General features: G+C 43.6%; 1 protein-coding gene across 1 annotated transcript in view; it reads left to right on the top strand.

The window, feature by feature from the left end:
* Positions 1-17,522, top strand: part of LOC109874107 (neuroligin-2) — an 88,300-nt gene that overhangs the window by 18,171 nt on the left and 52,607 nt on the right. Inside the window, exon 2 of the mRNA XM_020465883.2 lies at positions 3,748-4,574. Within this exon, the coding sequence (XP_020321472.2) occupies positions 4,079-4,574 (496 nt within the window). The 5' untranslated portion in view covers positions 3,748-4,078. The remainder of the gene's footprint in view (positions 1-3,747; positions 4,575-17,522) is intronic.

The raw sequence follows: 17,522 nt of genomic DNA, 5'->3' as shown, positions 1-17,522 counted from the left end.
TTCCATTCAGTCGCAAGAGCGTTAGTGAGGTCGGGCACTGATGTTGGGCATCTAGACCAGGCTCGCAAGCGGCGTTCCAGTTCATTCCAAAGGTATTTAATGGGATGGAGGTCAGGGCTCTGTGCAGGCCAGTTCTTCCATACCGATATCGACAAACCATTTCTGTATGGACCTCACTTTGTGCACAGAGTCATTGTCATGCTGAAACAGGAAAGGGCCTTCCCCCAAACTGTTACCACAAAGTTGGAAGCACAGAATCATGTAGAATGTCATTATATGCTGTAGAGTTAAGATTTTGCTTCACTGGAACTAAGGGGCCTAGCCTGAATCATGAAAAACAACGCCTGACCATTATTCCTTATCCACCAAACTTTACAGTTGGCACTATGCATTGGGGTAGGTATCATTCTTCTGGCATCCGCCAAACCCAGATTAGTCTTTCGGACTGCCAGATGGTGAAGCGTGATTCATCACTCCAGAAAATGTGTTTCCACTGCTCAAGATTGCATTTGCGGCAAGCTTTACACCACTCCAACCGACTGTTGGCATTGTGCATGGTGATCTTAGGCTTGTGTGCGGCTGCTCGGCCATAACCCATCAGGTGAACAGTTCTTGTCCTGACGTTGCTTCCAGAGGCAGTATGGAACTCAGTAGTGAGTGTTGCAACCGAGTACAGAGAATGTTTGACACACTATGTACTTCAGAACTCGACGGTCCCGTTCTGTGAGCTTGTGGTCTACCACTTTGCGGCTGAGCCGATGTTGCTCCTAGACGTTTCCACTTCACAATAACAGCACTTACTGTACAGTTGACAGGGGCAGCTATAGCAGGGCAGAAATTTGATGTACTGACGTGTTGGAAAGTCACTGAGCTCTACCAATATTTCTATGGCTGTGTGCTCGATTATATACACCTGTCAGCAACAGGTGTGGCTGAAATATCCGAATCCAGTAATTTAAAGGGGTGTCCACATAATTTTGGTCATGTACTATATCTACCTCTATCACTCCAGTATCCCTGCACATTGTAAATATGGTACTGGAACTGACTGACCCTGTATATAGTATGCTTAATTACTTTATCCTGTTTTTCTTATTTGCTATTTTTATTTCTTGTGTGTTTTTATTCTACCTTATGTTATTTTTAGTATTACATTGTTATTGATTACTGCATTGTTGGGGTTAGAGTTTGCAAGAACGTTATTTCACTGTACTTGTGCATGTGACATTAGAACTTGAAACTTAATTGGTTGGCATCTGACTCCTTCCTCTGCTTCTCCACTTGGCAGCCTGAGATACAAACCTAAGAACGTCTTTTCGAATCACACATTCTCACTCCATTACGACCCACACTATATTTAATCTTCTAACAACAGATTCAGCGTGTCATATATCTCACTTTGTCCATTTATCACAGTATTGCGCTTATTTTTCCATTTAATAGTTCAATATATTTCTCTCCTTTTTGTAAGGAATACACATACTATATCCCCAACTCAGTTGAATTTGTAGGCTACAGTATAGTCATTTACATCCACACAGTATAGCTGTGTAATTTACAGTGAGACACCGTTACTGACGGTGCCTGTATTAAAATGGGAGTCAGATGCTTGGTAATAGATGGAGTTGTCTTTATTGGCTCCTTTCTCCCTTCCCTCAGAAGGGAGAAAGGAGTGTGGGGGTGGGGTGGGGTGGGGTGGGGTGGAGGGGCTGTGTGGAGGTAGGGTGTATGGGCTGTCTGGAGGTGAGGTCGGGTCGGAGGGCTGTGTGGTGGTGTGGGGTTGGGGTTGGGGGGGGCTGTGTGGAGGTGGGGTGGGGTGGCGGGGGGCTGTGTGGAGGTGGGGTGGCGGGGGGCTGTGTGGAGGTGGGGTGGCGGGGTGGCGGGGGGCTGTGTGGAGGTGGGGTGGCGGGGGGCTGTGTGGAGGTGGGGTGGCGGGGGGCTGTGTGGAGGTGGGATGGTGGGTATTCTGCAGACAGTGAGCGCCAGCCACATAAAGCCTTCATCTCTTCTAAACTGTTCCATCTCCCAAAGCCAGGGCCAGATTAGCACTGCCCATTCCAGTTTAACCATGAGAAGACAGGAACCAACTAAACAGAGCCGTGATGGTGAAGCCAACAGATTCACCAAAGAGGGAGAGTGAGAGGTGTCACGCTATTTTATTTATTTTTGATTGATGTGTCAACAGGTTTTTATTGCTGTCGTGTTCTCTGAGTCAAATCGATTACTTCAAAGTGCCGTAGCATGGATGGATATCTAAGACTTGTACATGTGGGCTCCCGAGTGGCGCAGGTCTAGGTCACTGCATGTCAGTGTGACGTGTCACTGCAGTCCCTGGTTCAAATCCATGCTCCATCACATGCGGCTGTGATTGGGAGTCCCATAGGGCACTGCACGATTGTCCGGGTTTGGCCGGGATAGGCCGTCATTGTAATTAAGAATGTGTTCTTAACTGACTTGCCTAGTTAAAATATGGGGACATGTCTGTTGTGGCAGCTCAAGGACATTATGTACACTACTGTTCAAAGTTTTGGGGTCACTTAAAAATCTCCTTGTTTTTAAAAGAAAAGCTAATTTTTCTCTCCGTTACAATAACATCAAATTGATCAGAAATACAGTTAATGTTGTAAATGACTATTGTAGCTGGAAACGGCAGATTTTTTAATGGGATATCTACATAGACAAAGAGAGGCCTATATCAGCAACCATCACTCCAGTGTTCCAGTGGCACGTTGTGTTAGCTAATCCAAGTTTATCATTTTAAAAGGCTAATAGATCATTAGAAAAACCCCATGCAATTATGTTAGCAGAGCTGAACACTGTTGTGTTATGATTAAAGAAGCAATAAAACTGGCCTTCTTTAGACTAGTTGAGTATCTGGAGCATAAACATTTGTGGGTTCGATTACAGGCTCAAAATGGCCAGAAACAAATAACTTTCTTCTGAAACTCGTCAGTCTTTTCTTGTTCTGAGAAATGAAGGCTATTCTCTAAGGAGAAATTGCCAAGAGACTGAAGATCTCGTACCAGGCTGTGTACTACTCCCTTCACAGAACAGCGCAAACTTGCTCTAACCAGAATAGAAAGAGGAGTGGGAGGCCTGAGCAAGAGGACAAGTACATTAGAGTGTCTTGTTTGAGAAACAGACACCTCAACTGGCAGCTTCATTAAATAGTACCCACAAAACACCAGTCTCGACATGCTGGCCTTCTAGGCAGAGTTGCAAAGAAAAAACATATCTCAGACTGGCCAATAAAAATAAAATATTAAGATGGACAAAAGAACACAGACACTGGACAGAGGAACTCTGCCTAGAAGGTCAGCATCCCGTAGTCGCCTCTTCAATGTTGATGTTGCGACTGGTGTTTTGCAGGTACTATTTAATGAAGCAGCCAGTTGAGGAAATGTGATGTGTCTGTTTCTCAAACTAGACACTCTAATGTACTTGTCCTCTTGCTCAGTTGTGCATCGGGGCCTCCACTCCTCTTTCTATTCTCGTTAGAGCCAGTTGTGCTGTTCTGTGATGGAAATGTACACAGTGTTGTATGACATCTTCAGTTTCTTGGCAATTTCTCACATGGAATAGCCTTAATTTCTCAGAACAAGAATAGACTGACAAGTTTCAGATGAAATGTCTTTGTTTCTTGCCATTTTAAAACATACTTAAAACAGCTACTGTCAATGTTGTGTCTCTCTTTCCAAACACAGACCCACTAACTTACTATGACCTCTGACCTTTGTGTGTACCCAGGTGTGGCGTGTTGGCTGTGGAAGCTGTCAGTCTGCAGCTGGCCTATCAGGAGCTCTCAGGAGGATGGACCAGAACAGACAGTCTATCTGAGGATGCCTCCCGTCCCTCCCCCTCGCTACACCTGCTCTCTCGCCTCTCACACTATGCTAGGAAAACACACTCTACACCTCTGATTTTGACCAAACCCCCCACCCCTCCCAATACCTTCTTTCTCCCAGTATCTCCAATAACCTAATAATTTCAGGGAATTTGGAGGTCCTTTCTTTACTCTTTGCTGTCCACGAGTGAACTCCTAGTCATATTTAGTTTGTTGGGCAGAAGACCGGAGGACATGTCCTTCTTCCCCGAGAGTGGCCCCAGACGTCCGGGGCCCGGTGGGATGCGGCGCTCCAGCCCCCGCAGGATGTCTGACCCGTGTCTGGTGTGGCTCCTGGGCCTGGCCCTCCGCCTGGCACTGTCCTCCTGTCAGCGGGCCGACCTCAGCGGTAAACACCCCATGGTCACCACGGGCTACGGCAAGCTGCGCGGCGTCAGGAAGGAACTCAACAACGAGATCCTGGGACCCGTGGAGCAGTACCTGGGCGTGCCCTACGCCACCCCGCCCATCGGCGAGCGCCGCTTCCAGCCCCCAGAGGCGCCAGGCTCCTGGCAGGAGATCCGCAACGCCACCCAGTTTGCCCCCGTGTGCCCGCAGAATGTACACGGGGTGCTGCCTGAAATAATGCTGCCGGTGTGGTTCACTGACAACCTGGACGCTGCGGCAGGCTACGTTCAGAACCAGAGTGAGGACTGTCTATACCTCAATGTCTATGTGCCCACTGAGGATGGTGAGTCCAGCTCCTGTTCCATCTCTCAGGCCAGATTACACTTCAAGTCAGGCAGGCAGGCTGGGGCTAACTGTTACAGTCTAGTGGTGCTTCTGCTGGAGGCTCTGGGGATTAAGATGTCTCCTCAGTGTGTGTCAGATAGGACAGGATGTGAAGTAAGAAAGGTATGGAGTAGGTTTATTTAAGTCTTGGGGTAAATTACCCCATTCACACCTCTGAGGTATCACTAATAATCTTGTGTTTTGTCTCAGCTTGAGAAGCAGGTCCTTCTTGGTCATCTCCTATTATGATCTTTCCTGATGCCTCGTCACTTTACCCTGCCTTTATGTACATATCTACCTCAAATACCTCATACCCTGCACATTGATCTGGTACTGCTACTGCCTGTATATAACTCCACATTGATCTGGTACTGGTACTTCCTGTATATAACTCCACATTGATCTGGTACTGCTACTGCCTGTATATAACTCCACATTGATCTGGTACTGGTACTTCCTGTATATAACTCCACATTGATCTGGTACTGCTACTCCCTGTATATAACTCCACATTGATCTGGTACTGCTACTGCCTGTATATAACTCCACATTGATCTGGTACTGCTACTGCCTGTATATAACTCCACATTGATCTGGTACTGCTACTGCCTGTATATAACTCCACATTGATCTGGTACTGCTACTGCCTGTATATAACTCCACATTGATCTGGTACTGCTACTGCCTGTATATAACTCCACATTGATCTGGTACTGCTACTGCCTGTATATAACTCCACATTGATCTGGTACTGCTACTGCCTGTATATAACTCCACATTGATCTGGTACTGCTACTGCCTGTATATAACTCCACATTGATCTGGTACTGCTACTGCCTGTATATAGCTCCATTCTTGTGTATTTTATTCCTCTTATTACTATTTTTATATTTGTATTATTATTTGGGTTTTTCAAGGTAAACACCTGTTGTATTGTGATAAATAACATTTTATTTGATCTCACCCATGAGTAAGACAGTAGTGTGTAAAATAAGGTCGTTTGTTTTTCATCCTCCTCAACTGTTTTATGCCAAAGTGCAACTGGTATTTGGTCCCAACAAGACGGAATGCTATTGACGGAATGCTATTGACGGAATGCTATTGACGGAATGCTATTGACGGAATGCTATTGACGCATCTTCATAGAGTGGTATCATTTGGATCATTAAGTCAGGAGATTGTTATCAGAGACGCAAGGGCTCTTGACCTGTGCCAATAAACACCCATGAGATTACCAAAGAATAGAAGCACTTACTTATGTCAGTCTCGATCACTGCTCAGTCTTTTGTTCAGGCAGAGTGTTGATTTACATACCGTGCTGTGGTACTGTCAGAGCAAAGGATGCTTTTATCCCGATAACTTCTACTCATTAGCTGCAGTCTATAGTGAGGCTTCATGCTTTGTTTCAAGTGTACTCTAGGTCAAAAGGGACAGTGTTTGTTAGCAATGCTACTCCCGCTCCTCTGGGAAGGACACCACAGTTCACTGCTATGCCCACAGGTTGTTGAATAAGTAGATGTACACGTAGCTTGAGGATTGTTGAGACATTTCAATAAGAAAATGGACTACAGAACGTAGAAACACAAAAGAAACGTTCAGTCTTGGCGACGGACAACAATAAATCTATGCCACAGTATTAAAAGAAAAAACATGTCCCACCTGAGAATCTATATTGTCCGACTCTGGGCTGTGTTTGTTTCTCCATTGTGGGCTCGGAAAACAATATTAGCACACGCCTGTTCTAATATATTTTGCACATACTTGTGAGACTTCTAGGTTTAGCATTTGCATACTGTATATGGGATTTGTATCTCCATCTTAGGCTGCCCGGTGGGCTTGCATGTTAAGTGCATTCAGCTCTGAGAATCTCAGCTGTGTTCCTGGAATCCTTTGTGAACTGAATCTCACTGAAGCTGAGTATAGAGGCTATAATCAGATTTCAGGCAGTGTTGCCAGTCTGTTTTTGGAGTTAACCCATTTAATACACCACTCATATTGAATTATTTTCAAGACCATCTCACCAACACACACAAACAAACACACACACTCAGAAATGAAATTCCTTTCTTGAAGGTAATACTTTAGGTATGAAATGTTAACATGCTCCGCTCAGTAAGCAGCAACAGTGAACCTAGGATCAGGTTGAGAGACTTTTCCTATGTTCCAGATGATATGTCATCTCCTGAGTTGTCATGGAGGTTACACCTCTGTAGCGTGTCATAATTGGTGGACCCAAAGCATTGCTGCAATGGAGTGCCTTGAACCAATCATTTCATTAAGAAGTGCTTGCCTCAGCAGATCTCCCTGTTTCCATCTGCATTGAGCAGCGTTGTGACAGGTGTCTGCTGAGCTCTGGTTACATGCTATGTGAAGATTGACCTAGTAATTTAAAGGCACAATCGGTAAGATGTCCTGCTGTTCAACGTTTTTCTTTCTTCAATTAATGATATACAACTGCAATAAAATAAAAATGCACCTTTATTTAACCAGGTAGGCTAGTTGAGAACACCTTTATTTAACCAGGTAGGCTAGTTGAGAACACCTTTATTTAACCAGGTAGGCCAGTTGAGAACACCTTTATTTAACCAGGTAGGCTAGTTGAGAACACCTTTATTTAACCAGGTAGGCCAGTTGAGAACACCTTTATTTAACCAGGTAGGCCAGTTGAGAACACCTTTATTTAACCAGGTAGGCTAGTTGAGAACACCTTTATTTAACCAGGTAGGCCAGTTGAGAACACCTTTATTTAACCAGGTAGGCCAGTTGAGAACACCTTTCTTTAACCAGGTAGGCCAGTTGAGAACACCTTTATTTAACCAGGTAGGCCAGTTGAGAACACCTTTATTTAACCAGGTAGGCCAGTTGAGAACACCTTTATTTAACCAGGTAGGCTAGTTGAGAACATCTTTATTTAACCAGGTAGGCCAGTTGAGAACACCTTTATTTAACCAGGTAGGCCAGTTGAGAACACCTTTATTTAACCAGGTAGGCTAGTTGAGAACACCTTTATTTAACCAGGTAGGCTAGTTGAGAACACCTTTATTTAACCAGGTAGGCCAGTTGAGAACACCTTTATTTAACCAGGTAGGCTAGTTGAGAACACCTTTATTTAACCAGGTAGGCCAGTTGAGAACACCTTTATTTAACCAGGTAGGCCAGTTGAGAACACCTTTATTTAACCAGGTAGGCCAGTTGAGAACACCTTTATTTAACCAGGTAGGCTAGTTGAGAACATCTTTATTTAACCAGGTAGGCCAGTTGAGAACACCTTTATTTAACCAGGTAGGCCAGTTGAGAACACCTTTATTTAACCAGGTAGGCTAGTTGAGAACACCTTTATTTAACCAGGTAGGCTAGTTGAGAACACCTTTATTTAACCAGGTAGGCCAGTTGAGAACACCTTTATTTAACCAGGTAGGCTAGTTGAGAACACCTTTATTTAACCAGGTAGGCCAGTTGAGAACACCTTTATTTAACCAGGTAGGCTAGTTGAGAACACCTTTATTTAACCAGGTAGGCCAGTTGAGAACACCTTTATTTAACCAGGTAGGCCAGTTGAGAACACCTTTATTTAACCAGGTAGGCTAGTTGAGAACACCTTTATTTAACCAGGTAGGCCAGTTGAGAACACCTTTATTTAACCAGGTAGGCTAGTTGAGAACACCTTTATTTAACCAGGTAGGCCAGTTGAGAACACCTTTATTTAACCAGGTAGGCTAGTTGAGAACACCTTTATTTAACCAGGTAGGCTAGTTGAGAACACCTTTATTTAACCAGGTAGGCTAGTTGAGAACACCTTTATTTAACCAGGTAGGCTAGTTGAGAACACCTTTATTTAACCAGGTAGGCCAGTTGAGAACACCTTTATTTAACCAGGTAGGCTGGTTGAGAACACCTTTATTTAACCAGGTAGGCTAGTTGAGAACACCTTTATTTAACCAGGTAGGCTAGTTGAGAACACCTTTATTTAACCAGGTAGGCCAGTTGAGAACACCTTTATTTAACCAGGTAGGCTAGTTGAGAACACCTTTATTTAACCAGGTAGGCTAGTTGAGAACACCTTTATTTAACCAGGTAGGCTAGTTGAGAACACCTTTATTTAACCAGGTAGGCTAGTTGAGAACACCTTTATTTAACCAGGTAGGCTAGTTGAGAACACCTTTATTTAACCAGGTAGGCTAGTTGAGAACACCTTTATTTAACCAGGTAGGCCAGTTGAGAACACCTTTATTTAACCAGGTAGGCTGGTTGAGAACACCTTTATTTAACCAGGTAGGCTAGTTGAGAACACCTTTATTTAACCAGGTAGGCCAGTTGAGAACATCTTTATTTAACCAGGTAGGCCAGTTGAGAACACCTTTATTTAACCAGGTAGGCTAGTTGAGAACACCTTTATTTAACCAGGTAGGCCAGTTGAGAACAAGTTCTCATTTACAACTGCGACCTGGTCAAGATAAAGCAAAGCAGTGCGACAAAAACAACAACACAGAGTTACACATGGGATTAACAAATGTACAGTCACTAACACAATAGAAAAATATATGTACAGTGTGTGCAAATGTAGCAAGATTAGACCTTACCCTATCATAACCCAAACCAGTGTTGAGGCTGCTGTTGGGTTGAACAACTGACTCTGGATTGTGGCTTTAAGGAGAGAGAACGAGTATTTAGCTACATTCTGTATTTGATCCTAACATTGATTTATTTTTCACTCATTGAAGGCATAAAGGAACATAACAGTGTTACTTCAATATTCTCTGGAATCAGGACCAAGTCAACCCATTTGGAAAGAGGAGGATTTCATTTTTTTAATATATATGTTCTTTATTCAGTGTAGCTAATTAGCAGGTGGTTTTGAACATAAGCCACACACACACACACACGCACATGCACACACACACATGCACACACACATTACTGACTCACAAAACATTACTCCACATGGAATTACCATAGATATGTTGATCCCCTGGACTATTGTATGGATATGAAGTACTGTTACACTGACCTCACACTATAGACCTTTTTATAGAACTAGCTAAGTTCATTTGAAGTCTTTAGTGTTATGGCAGTAATACAGAGCATTCGGAAAGTGTTCAGACCACTTGACTTTTTCCACATTTTGTTCTGTTGCAGCCTTATTCTAAAATTGATTACATAAAACATGTTCCTCATCGATATACACACAATACCCCATAATGACAAAGTGAAAATAGGTTGTTAGAAATATTTGCAAATTTATAAAACATTACATTCAGACCCTTTCCTATGAGACTTGAAATTGAGCTCAGGTGCATCCTGTTTCCATTGATCATCCTTGAGATGTTTCTACAACTTGATTGGAGTTCACCTGTGGTAAATTCAATTGATTGGACATGATTTGGAAAGGCACACACCTGTCTATATAAGGTCCCACAGTTGACAGTGCATTTCAGTGCAAAAACCAAGCCATAAGGTCGAAGGAATTGTCCGTAGAGCTCCGAGACAGGATTGTGCCGAGGCACAGATCTGGGGAAGGGTACCAAAACATTTCTGCAGCATTGAAGGTCCCCAAGAACACAGTGTTCTCCATTATTCTTAAATGGAAGAAGCTTGGAACCATCAAGACTCTACCTAGAACTGGCTGGACAGCCAAACTGAGAAGAACCTGATGGTCATTCTGACAGCGCTCCAGAGTTCCTCTGTGGAAATTGTAGAACCTTTCCAGAAGGACAGCCATCTCTGCAGGACTCTGGTAACCAGACGGAAGCCACTCCTCAGTAAAAGGCACATCACATGACAGCCCGCTTGAAGTTTACCAAAGGCACCTAAAGGACTCTCAGATCATGAGAAACAAGATTCTCTGGTCTAATGAAACCAAGATTGGCCTGAATGCCAAGTCTGGAGGAAACCTGGCACCATCCCTACGATGAAGCATGGTGGTGGCAGCGTCCTTCTGTGGACGTTTTTATGTTTACAAGCAGCAGGGACTGGGAGACTAGTCAGGATTGAGTGATAGATGATCAGAGCAAAGTACAGAGAGATACTTGATGAAAACCTGCTCCAGAGCGCTCAGGACCTCAGATTGGGGCGAAGGTTCACCTTCCAACAGGACAATGACCCTAAGCACAAAGCCAAGACAACGTAGAAGCAGTGGTGTAAAAAGTACCCAACTGTCATACTTGAGTAAAAGTAAATATACCTTAATTCATAGAAAATTACTCAAGTAAAAATGAAAGTCACCCAGTAAAATACTACTTGAGTAAAAGTCAAAGTATTTGGTTTTAAATATACTTAAGTATCAAAAAGTAAAACTATAAATAATAAAAATGTCCAGGCAGCACAATTTTCTTGTTTTTTTTAATTTACGGATAGCCAGGGGCACACTCCAACACTCAGACATAATTTACAAACAAAGCATTTGTGTTTAGTGAGTCCGCTAGATCAGAGGCGTAAGGGATGACCAGGGATGTTCTCTGTTTAGTGAGTCCGCTAGATCAGAGGCGTAAGGGATGACCAGGGATGTTCTCTGTTTAGTGAGTCTGCCAGATCAGAGGCAGTAGGGATGACCAGGGATGTTCTCTGTTTAGTGAGTCCACCAGATCAGAGGCAGTAGGGATGACCAGGGATGTTCTCTGTTTAGTGAGTCCACCAGATCAGAGGCAGTAGGGATGACCAGGGATGTTCTCTGTTTAGTCAGTCCTCCAGATCAGAGGCAGTAGGGATGACCAGGGATGTTCTCTGTTTAGTCAGTCCTCCAGATCAGAGGCGTAAGGGATGACCAGGGATGTTCTCTTGATACGTGTGTGAATTGGACCATTTTCTGTCCTGCTAAACATTTAAAATGTAATGAATATAAAGAGTAAGAAAGTAAAGAGTAAGAAATATAAAGAGTAAAGTAAAGTACAGATACCCCAAAAACTACTTAAGTTGTACTTTAAAGTATTTTTACTTAAGGAATTTACCTCACCGTGCAGGAGTGGCTGGGACAAGATTCTGAATGTCCTTGAGTGGCCCAGCCAGAGTCCAGATTTGAACACGATCAAACATCTCTGGATAGACCTGAAAATAGCTTTGCAGTGACGCTCCCATTCCAACCTGACAGTGTTTGAGAGGATCTGCAGAGAATAATGGGAGAAACTCCCCAAATACAGGTGTGCCAAGCTTGTAGCGTCATACCCAAGAAGACTCATGGCTGTAATCGCTGCCAAAGTTGCGTCAACATAGTACTGAGTAATGGGTCTGAATACTTATATAAATGTGATATTTCCGTTTTTTTTTTTTTATAAATGTGCAAACATTTCTAAAAACCTGTTATTGCTACATCATTATGGGGTATTGTGTGTAGATTAGTGAGGGGGATAAATATATTTTATCTCTTTTAGAATAAGGCTGTAATGTAACAAAATGTGGAAAAGGTGAAGGGGTCTGAATACTTTCTGAATGCACCGTTTATTGGGCTTTGCTTCACCCCGTGATATATCAAATCCCAGCTCACACAGTGTAGAATAAGCAATAGGCTGGTAGTCTAGTGGTTAAGAGGTCACCGGAAGGTCACTGGTTCGAATCCCTGAGCCGACTAGGTGAAAAATCTGTTGATGTGTCCTTGAGCAAAGCACTTATTAACCTTAATTGCTCCTGTAAGTCGCACTGGATAAGAGCGTCTGCTAAATGACTAAAACGTTTTTTTTTAATGCTACATTTAGCCAACATGCATATTTCACTCTGTATGAGGTGTTTATAACAGAGAATTACAGCGTTGCAATCCCATTGTAATGTCTCCTCAGCAGCAATACATTGCGAAGGATGTGACATCACCGTCCACCAGTCCATGTCTTGGCAGCATTACAAATTCATTTCCGTTTTGATCCGATCAATATGTTCCACAGCCAAACAAAAAGATGGTGACTGCTCAGTAGTCATTTGAAGCTCCAGAGTATAATGTAAATGCAGATTGGGATGGTGATGTGTGGGGTGGTGGAGGAGTGGACTGATATGAACATAATAAACAAATAAATAAATAGAATATGACACTACAGAAGAACCATCGTGTCAATTGTCTTTGATGCAAGAACAAACCTCAAACAAATTATTGTATTTTTGCTATCCCAGCAGCCCTTGATCTGGTGAAAATTGGATCAGGATTGTTCTGCTGGGGAAATGAGAGGTCTTTGAGTACAGTACTGTAGCTAGCTCTTTCATAGCGCACAGCAACACCACAGTTAATTAGCCCAGAAACTAAAGGTTTGTCTAATTCCATTTTCACAAAAGGGGGGATGCCTTTGAAAGCGAGCGTCTTTGGGCTGGCATGGAAAACGAGGGGCACCAAAAACACTGCTGGAATCTGTCTCGTCCTGGCCATAGGAAATGTTCCATCCTGTTGGTTAATTGCATTTAATCATTTTGTTAAGTGAGGCAGCACCTTGAACACTGAACAGTATTTAAACAGGGCCGTGTGAGTTAAGTTGTACATCTTGTCTAAGTACTCTCTAAGTAGTGGAGAGGAGGGGGAGAGATTGCTGTATACCATTATGTCACGTTGAGGTGGTGTATCCTGCTTGTGAGGAAAACTGAGTGTGTGTGATTTGGTTATTCCCAAGGCTACAGGAGTGCCTGTCTGTGAGAGAGAGTGTTTTTTACATGTGACTTGTGTTCTTGTCAAAGTCTGTCACTTATTGTTAGGGTCACTGCTCACACAGGCCTGTTGCTGTCCCTGTGTGTTACTTCCTGTTTGCTTATTTGTGTGTGAGAGAAAGAATTGAGTGTTCTTGATTTTCAAAACATGAATTTTCCATGTTCACTCAGTATTGACATGTTTTAACTTGCCTCTGGTATATGGATTATTACAGTTTCCACATATCACAGTTCCATATCCCACATGCCCAAGTGCCCGAGGCCCATGGCCCTCTAATGTACCCCCATCTGCTACCTGTATCTGAGGCCTTAGAATGACCCAACACTCACAGAGCACAGAGGAAACTACACATGACACATTTCTGCCCAATGTTAAGAGTAATACCGTAGGAGGAAATACTCAGGCAGAACCCCCTCTGCTCTCTGCCTCTGAGCTCCTCCCTCCTTGCCTCTCTCTGTACCTGTATATTGCCTGATGTGCCTTTTTGTAAATATATTGTGTTACTTTTTGATTTGATTATAATTGATTACTTAAGTTTATTTAGTAAATATTTTCTTAACTGCCTTAAGGTCTACTACACCTGTTGTATTCAGCGCATGTGACAAATACAATTTGATTTGATGTGTATCCCCACTCCCTCCTTCCTGTCTATGCGGACTGAGGTACATGAGGTCACAGGCTCTGAATGCAAATCAGTTCCATGTCCTTCCCCACCAGGCCGCTATGTAGCCTGCTGCGTCCTCAACTCAAATGAAATTCAAATGGCTTTTTAGAATAATGGAAAGAAAACCTAATGTGAGAGCGAGAAGTGAGTTGACACACACACACACACAAACACACACACATAGGGGCTCTATTTAGTCCAGCTGTGCCTAGTTCCCTCACATAGAGAATCTCCTGTGCTATGCCAGCCGCCAGCCTGCTCGGTGAGAGCACTGTGTCACTGCCTTCCTATTTCCTCCAGACTCTCCTCAGCCAAGAGCCTCAGATCCTTCATTTTTATCGCTGGCGGAGTGGCCGTTTACCGTCCAGACTCTTTATTAAAAAACATATTTCAGCAGGCATGGCCACAGAGCCAGGGACAGAGGGAGGGTGGGGGGGATGAAACTGGGAGTACTTGGAGCCGCTGGCAGGGACATGGTGGAGGCTTGATGCTGTGTCAGACACCTCGTCAAACACACAGCACAGACATGACCATATGCAGCTTCATCCCCTTTACGGAACTGGGGAAATGGACAAGGATAGCAGACAGCAGCTTGTGTTCAGGCCGCTCCATGCTCACTCAAACATGGAGAAACATTTTTTTATAACTGGGAGGGGGGCTCCCTGTATTTTAAAGAGCAACTGAAGGCAATAAAGAACTTCTCTGGTAGAAAACGCCCTATGTGGCATCTATATAAGTCAGAAACATTTATTGTAGTGTCAAAATTGACTACAAAGTGTAAATAGGATCATTTTAGTCATAAAGTCAGTCTCATCCAAAACAGAGTTTAGTAAGTGAGTTCGTCATGAATTACTTGAGGGTTGGGTTTTGATTTCAACAATGCTCACTAATACAGATGGATACACTGATGTGGTGTTTGCACTCTATCCAATATTACAGCATAACACACAGACAGTGAGACAGACCAGAGCTGGGTCTCCCAGAAGCATCTTAGCACTAAGAGCATCTTAATTCCATTGAAACAAAATGGACGAAAGATGATCTTAGTGTTACGATGCTTTTGGGAAACTCAGCTCTGCCCAGCAGGCAGCGGATCGGACTTTGTTTACATAACGAAACACGTTCCGCACTTACTTTTTAATTATATATTTTTTCACTTGAGAAATACTGCCCCAAATGTTGTAGCTAGATGAAAAATTGCACGACTAAAATGTCCAAATGAATTACAGATTTTGAAGTTTTCATTCGGACTATTTTGAGGAAATTATACGGGCTTTGTTCCTATGGTGTCTCATGGGGGACAAACATCAGCAACTGTCACATCCAACCTCACCCCAAGACGGAAATCTACTTTTTCTTAATGAGCAACAGAGAAACACATGCAGAATCAGTGTGTTCAGTTGCTCTTTAAACAGGACAGGAGCTGAGTTAAAATGACCAATCCATTGGATTTCATTGAATGCCAGTAAGTCAATCTGAGATGGACACTGTATACCAATGTTGACCCAGCTACATTTCAAGTGCACATATTCAAATCAAGCTTGTTCACATTATTCAGTTCGTTTTTTCGGTGTGGATGATTATTATGCTTAAGATGTTTTTCTCACTCTTTTTGGTTGCATCACACTACTAGTACTGGCTGCATCTGTTTTCTGCCTGTGGCTTGGTGAGGTTGGACCCAGGTGCAGAGAAGAGACAAGACGAGGGATCAGTGATTAAGGATACTTAGAATCGGTAGCCGCAGGATCACGGTACACTTGAAAAACAACGAACACCAGGTCTCGAAAACGCACTCAGGAAACGAACGCACACGGTAAACAATTCAAGCTTCTGAAAAGGACAACAGAAAAAACAACACACCTATTTTAACAGGGAAATCATAACGAATATATAGGACACACCCGAGTGTTGTAAATGTCTCTAGGACGGTCTCTGCTGCCCTCTGGTGACTGGTGGAACCATGACACAGCCAAGTTCACTTAGCCTAATAAACAGTGTTCAAATCAAGGGGAAAACTGCAAAAGAATGTAAGAATGACAGAAATGGAAAAAGGCTATTTGCCCTTTTTTTTGCAATTTTACCCCCTATTTCTCCCCAATTTTGTGATGTCCAATTGTAACTACCAACAATCTCATTGCTGCAACTTCCCAAAAGGCTTGGGACAGGCGAAGGTCGAGTCATACGTCCTTCGAAACATTAACCGCGAAGCCGCGCTGCTTCTTAACACCTGCTCGCTGAGGAAACGCTGTTCAACTTTGCTTTGTAGCCCGACGCGTCACAAGGAGTCACTAGAGCACGATGAGCCAAGGAAAGCTCTCACGGCCAAACCCTACCCTAACGTGGAAATGCTGGGCCAATTGTGCACCGCGTTATGGGACTCCCAGTCACAGTGACTGGGAGTCCCATAAGGCGGTGCACAATTGGTCTAAGGTCTAAGGCACAGCCGGCTGGGATCAAACCCCAGGCTGTAGTGATGCCTCAGTACTGCGATGCTGTGCCTTAGACCGCTGAGCCACTCAGGAGGCTATTCTATTTGCGCTTTTTAACCTGACTAGAAACCAAGGCTGCAATATTCTTGTATAATAGTAAGCAGACAAATAATATGTATACCATTGTGTACCAGACCTGTTGTGCCTCCATACAACATTGTTTTCCTGGAAATGTAACAATGAGTTCCTTAGAGTGAAACTGATGACCATCGAGAGATGAGGAAAGTGGAAATTAGGTATATTAAATGTGTGTTTGTGATGTACTGTATGTCTCGTGGAGTATTCGTGAGTGTTTCAAGAATCAATGTTTGTATTAAGGTGTTCTTGGAAAACCTTGGGAACATTGAGGCCATTCTTGCCAAGCCATTCAAGCAGGTGTATAGGTACTGTAGCTATCGCCTACTCTGTCTGGCTGGCCACATGGAACTGACAATTCTGTAGCGCTGTCTCTGTCAGCTAGCTGTGAGAGCAGGCCCCGGCTCCAGCACACTACACAGTTCTGACACCGTCACTGAACACAGGCAAACCTGTTTGTTTCTCTCCCCACAGAGCCATGTCTCTGTCGCTGTCACTGTCTCTGTTAGGAAACAATGCTGTCATACCTGCTTGTCGCATCCCAATATGCACTGCAGAAAACATCCCACATTGTGCTCCAGCACATCAAATGCCCCCCCCCCCCTTAAACAAAATTCTGCTTTGACAGCACAACAGAACCCAACTGAACACATCCAACAATCATTTCAGATTGAGTCTCCTCTCTCGTCACAGAGTCATGGGCTTCCAGGAAGCAGGAAGCATTAGGCCCATGTAAAGTCTTTAACTGAAGTCTGCCGCTCCATTTCAAAGGAAGACGGGTCCATTTCAGTGGAACTACTCCCTGTGCGCAGCTTAAGCTCTTTAATGGGTATTAGAGCAGGTTTAAAATCACAGTGTTCACCATTAAGCGGTTAGGTGTGGTTTTAGAGTGTTGCTGGGAAAGTGCTGACTTGGCAGGGGCCTAATCTACCTTCCCCTCCATTACTAGTCTGTCTAACTGTCGTGCCTCATCCCTCCCCTCCCTCGCCCCTCTCACCCCGAACCCCTTTACTGGAACTGTCCTTACACCTGGGAGGCCTAGGGGTGGGAGGAAATCTGTTATAT

Source organism: Oncorhynchus kisutch, linkage group LG29 (assembly GCF_002021735.2).
Source record: "Oncorhynchus kisutch isolate 150728-3 linkage group LG29, Okis_V2, whole genome shotgun sequence".
Taxonomy (NCBI): domain Eukaryota; kingdom Metazoa; phylum Chordata; class Actinopteri; order Salmoniformes; family Salmonidae; genus Oncorhynchus; species Oncorhynchus kisutch.
This window is presented reverse-complemented; position numbering and strand designations above follow the sequence as displayed.